The 4,382-nt window shown below is 47.6% G+C and overlaps 1 protein-coding gene across 1 annotated transcript; it reads left to right on the top strand.

Moving 5' to 3' along the window:
- Positions 1–5: 5 nt before the first annotated feature.
- Positions 6–4,035, top strand: LOC121965977 (tripartite motif-containing protein 14-like; the record flags this gene model as incomplete). The annotated part of the gene is made up of 5 exons (XM_042516084.1): positions 6–205; positions 315–488; positions 2,507–2,602; positions 2,706–2,752; positions 2,942–4,035. Coding segments are annotated over 5 exons (1,110 nt in total), but the record flags the coding sequence as incomplete, so codon positions are not given.
- Positions 4,036–4,382: the final 347 nt, after the last annotated feature.

Raw genomic sequence — 4,382 nt, 5'->3', positions numbered from 1 at the left:
GTTCTCTGGTGGAGGAGATCCAACAGTCCCTGAGATCAGGACGTCTGTCCACAGATAAACTGTCTCCTGCTCAGTGGTCAGCTCTAGTCTTCATCTTACTGTCATCAGCAGAAGATCTGGATGTGTTTGACCTGAAGAAATACTCTGCTTCAGAAGAGGCTGTTTTGAGACTGCTGCCAGTGGTCAAAGCCTCCAACAAAGCTCTGTGAGCACATGCACAACAAAACCATCCACATTAATGTAATTTATCTTTATTCAGAAAAGAAACGGTTGGTTTGTGACAGATTTCTTGTGTTTTGCTGGTTCATCTTCAGGCTGAGCAGCTGTAACCTCTCAGAGAGAAGCTGTGAAGCTCTGTCCTCTGTCCTCAACTCCCTGTCCTCCAGTCTGAGACACCTGGACCTGAGTGACAATGACCTGTGGGACTCAGGAGTGAAGCGTCTGTCTGCTGGACTGGAGAGTCCACACTGCAAACTAGAAACTCTCAGGTCAGGACTCATCAACATGTAGAAGTTTACCCATTCATCATCAAGCAGTCCATCTGGATTTAGTCAGCCTCATTGGAGCTCTTTAGTCTCATTGTCTTTCCTCCTGAGCTGCTCCTTGGCTGGATTTTCCACGTAAACACTCTGAAAGGGCAGAGATGTTTGCCTGGTATGTTTGTTGTAGGGGCTTTGCTGCTCCTCTCCCTGCCTAACATTTTCCTTGTATGCATATGGAAGGGCAGGGAGGTTTGCTGTCTGCATTAAAGTTTCCACATAGGCACGGGGAAGGGCAGAGAGCTCCCAGAAAATAGTCATACCGTCAAATCTCATACTGCAAATGGAAGTAAGGTGTCTGACAAAAGTGGTCCTGACTGAAATTGAGTTTAGTGTTACTTTGGGCCGACCACGGTGTCAAGCTCAGCTCACATCCCAGCTGCAACGAGCAGCCCAATCAGCTGATGGATCAACTGATTGATGAAAGCCAGTCAGCTGATAAATCACATGATTACTTTCTATGCACCAATTGGCAGATCTCATTCAGAGCACCCTGTTTAAACTGCTTTAGCCTCTTAAGTTTCAAGTTTATTTGTCACATGCACTATCTTACAAGTACAATGCACACTAAATTTTTTAGGTACCAGAACTGGTCAAGACCACACACAATAAACAATAACAATAGTGCAAACAAATCAGAAATGCAAATTTAAAGACTACTGTATGTTAGTTGTGTTTTTGTGTGTGTGTGTGTGTGTGTGTGTGTGTGTGTGTGCGTGCGTGCGTGCATGTGCTTGTGCACCAGGTGGTCTTTGTTGAAATGCACATGGAAGGGCAGGGAGATTTTCTCTCTCCACCTGGCCTTTTACATAAGGAGCAAGTTTCTCCTCAGCAGTCAGCAGCAATTCTCCTTCTTTCCCTGCTTGTTTGTGTGTCTCTGTGAGCCCATCTGTCTGTGTGTGTCTGCTCATCTCTCTTTCTGTTTAGACACAACTGACAGTCATTGTGGAAGCACTGGATTCATATTTTATCACTTATTATCAGATCATTTATATCATATATAATATCTTTTGTATCTTAAAAACAGATAATTTAGTGTGTTTTCCAGCCAGATTCGCTTGTGGCTCATGAAAAAAAATAGACCAGAACTAACCTATCATAGCAGACTGTGAGCCTGCCGTGAAGCTCGGGGCCATGGAGCTCGGAGCCGCGGCGCATCCAGCGTGAACACTGTGACTGCTCAACAACGGCGCTGAAGGCAAGCAGCTTGTGCTCTGTGGAAAATAAGTGTGCTACGCGGCCATTCTGCATCCAGTGTGAACATGACTCTAGGCTTTCCATGTACACACGGGGAAGGGCAGAGACTGTTTGTTTCTCATAAAGTGACGTCCCTGCTTGTGAACAGCTGAGCCGTTTGAGGTTGCTCCTTTCAGAGCCAGTCATGATACTTTGATCTGTTACCACTTCACCAGTTTACATGGAAATGTTACGAACAAACTTTTTTTTATCACGTTGCAGCGTCAAATTCAGAATGAGTTTAACTGTGTGTGTGTGTGTGTGTGTGCGCGCCTGTGCATGCCTGTGTGAGTGTGTGTGTGTCTGTGTGTGTGTGTGTGCCTGTGTGTGTGCGTGTGTGTCTGTGTGTGTGTGCGCCTGTGTGTGTGCCTGTGTGTGCCTGTGTGTGTGTTTGTGTGTGTGTGTCTGTGTGTGTGTGCGCCTGTGTGTGCCTGTGTGAGTGTGTGTGTCTGTGTGTGTGTGCGCCTGTGTGTGCCTGTGTGTGTGCGTGTGTGTGCGCCTGTGTGTGTGCATGTGTGTCTGTGTGTGTGTGTGTGTGTGTGTGCGCCTGTGTGTGTGCCTGTGTGTGTCTGTGTGTGTGTGCGCCTGTGTGTGTGCGCCTGTGTGTGTGCGCCTGTGTGTGTGTGTGCACGTGTGTGTGTGTGTGTGTTCAGTCTGTCAGGATGTCTGGTCACTGAGGACGGCTGTGCTGCTCTAGCCTCCACTCTGAGATCTAACCCCTCCCATCTCAGAGAGCTGGACCTGAGCTTCAACCATCCAGGAGACTCAGGACTGAGGCTGCTGTCTGCTGGACGGCAGGACCCCCGCTGCAGACTGGACACTCTCAGGTATGGACAGACAGCAGCTCTCACACTGTCTCTAATGAGCTCTGGTTAATGGAGGATCTGACTGAAGGCGTATGAAGGTGATTGTTACGGTTTCTTCCTATAGGGTGGACCATGGTGGACTGCAGAGACTGAGTCCTGGTCCGAGGAAGTGTGAGTGTGTTTACTGATATGGATCTGCGTCCTCCTCAGGTCCACACGAGGACAAAAAGCAGAATGTTAGTGACATGTTGGCTGTCGTGTTGGTTCCTGCTGATGCTGTGAGAGCTGGGTGGTTGAGTTGTCAGCTGCGGTTTGTGAAACATTGTTGGCGGTCTGACTGATTGTCCGTCTCTCCATCAGACGCCTGTCAGCTGGACGTGGACACAAACACCATACAAAGAAACCTCAAACTGTCCAACAACAACATGACGGTGACACATGTGGGAGAGGATCAGTCATACTGGGACCATCCCGACAGGTTTAGCTGCCCTCAGCTGCTGTGTAGCACTGGTGTGACTGGTCGCTGTTACTGGGAGGTGGAATGGAGCGGACACGTTTATATATCAGTGAGTTACAGACGAATCAGCCGCAGAGGAGACGCTAAAGACTGTTTGTTTGGGAGGAATGATCGGTCCTGGAGTCTGTCCTGCTCTGATGAAGGTGGTTTCTCTGTTTATCACAACGACAGAGAGACATCCATCCCCTTCAACACCTACTCCTCTTCCTCCTTTTTCTCCACCACCCCCTCCTTCGTCTCCTCCTTCATCTCCTCCTCCTTCTCTAACAGAGTGGCAGTCTATGTGGACTGTCCCTCTGGCACTTTGTCCTTCTACAGCGTCTTCTCCAACTCTCTGATTCACCTCCACACCTTCAACACCACATTCACTGAGCCTGTCTACCCTGGGTTCAGGTTTGGGTTCTTCTCTGGTTCTTCGGTGTCTCTGCAGGTCTGAGAGTCTCTGCTGTGGACAGACACGCTCCTACCACCTCCTTTTAGCTCCAAGTGCGTAAAAGTTGGAATAATTTGTAAAACATAAATAAAAACTGCAGTCAGTGATCAGTAGATCCACTTTAAGCTCGATTTAAATGAATCCAGTCCAGAGAAAAAATGTTTCCATGAGCCACTTCACAAGGGCGGCACCCAGATCCGAATACTGATCACATGATTCATTTAAATAATGTGCAAACGACTGACGTTTCAACGTGCACTGCGTCTTGGTCGGTCCTCTGACTCTGATGAGGACACGTCCGTCTTGAAGCTCGGCCGTGTCTCAGTTCGGCCTCTGAGCCGCTGGCAGGACAGCTTTCAAAGAATTAGCTGGTTATTTTTTGTTTTCTCTGCATGTTATCGATGTTAAGCAGATGACGGACAGGTGTATGTTACTTTCAAAATCCAGTGAAGAAAACGACCTTCAGCAGCTGCTGTCTTTTGTCTCTAAATTCAAACATCTGACGCCCCAGATTTTTCTTTGGCTGAATGAAAATAAATCAGGAATGAAGCATCAGAGAGATTTCCTGATCGGAGTTACTGCAGCTTCTCGTCACGTCTTTGGTTTGAAGCTGAAACGCAGACGTCACGCTTCGTTTCTCTTCTGGTTAAAGACTTCCTACAGCTCTGTGCTGAGCCTCTGATGATCACATGTTGAGACGTTTTTGTGTCATTTTAATGTCGGTCCGGTGTTTCGGGCTGGGAAGTGATGCTTTTGTTTTTCAGTTTCTTTTTGTTATGTGTTTTTCTGTTTACAATAAAAGAGCTGATCTCAAGAAAGTGAAGTCAATCAGCACCGATGTCACACGAGAT

The sequence above is a fragment of the Plectropomus leopardus genome, unplaced genomic scaffold (assembly GCF_008729295.1).
Source record: "Plectropomus leopardus isolate mb unplaced genomic scaffold, YSFRI_Pleo_2.0 unplaced_scaffold226, whole genome shotgun sequence".
In the NCBI taxonomy this organism is placed as follows: Eukaryota; Metazoa; Chordata; class Actinopteri; order Perciformes; family Serranidae; genus Plectropomus; species Plectropomus leopardus.
The sequence above is the reverse complement of the archived record's forward strand: the minus strand, read 5'-3'. Positions and strand labels throughout refer to the sequence as shown.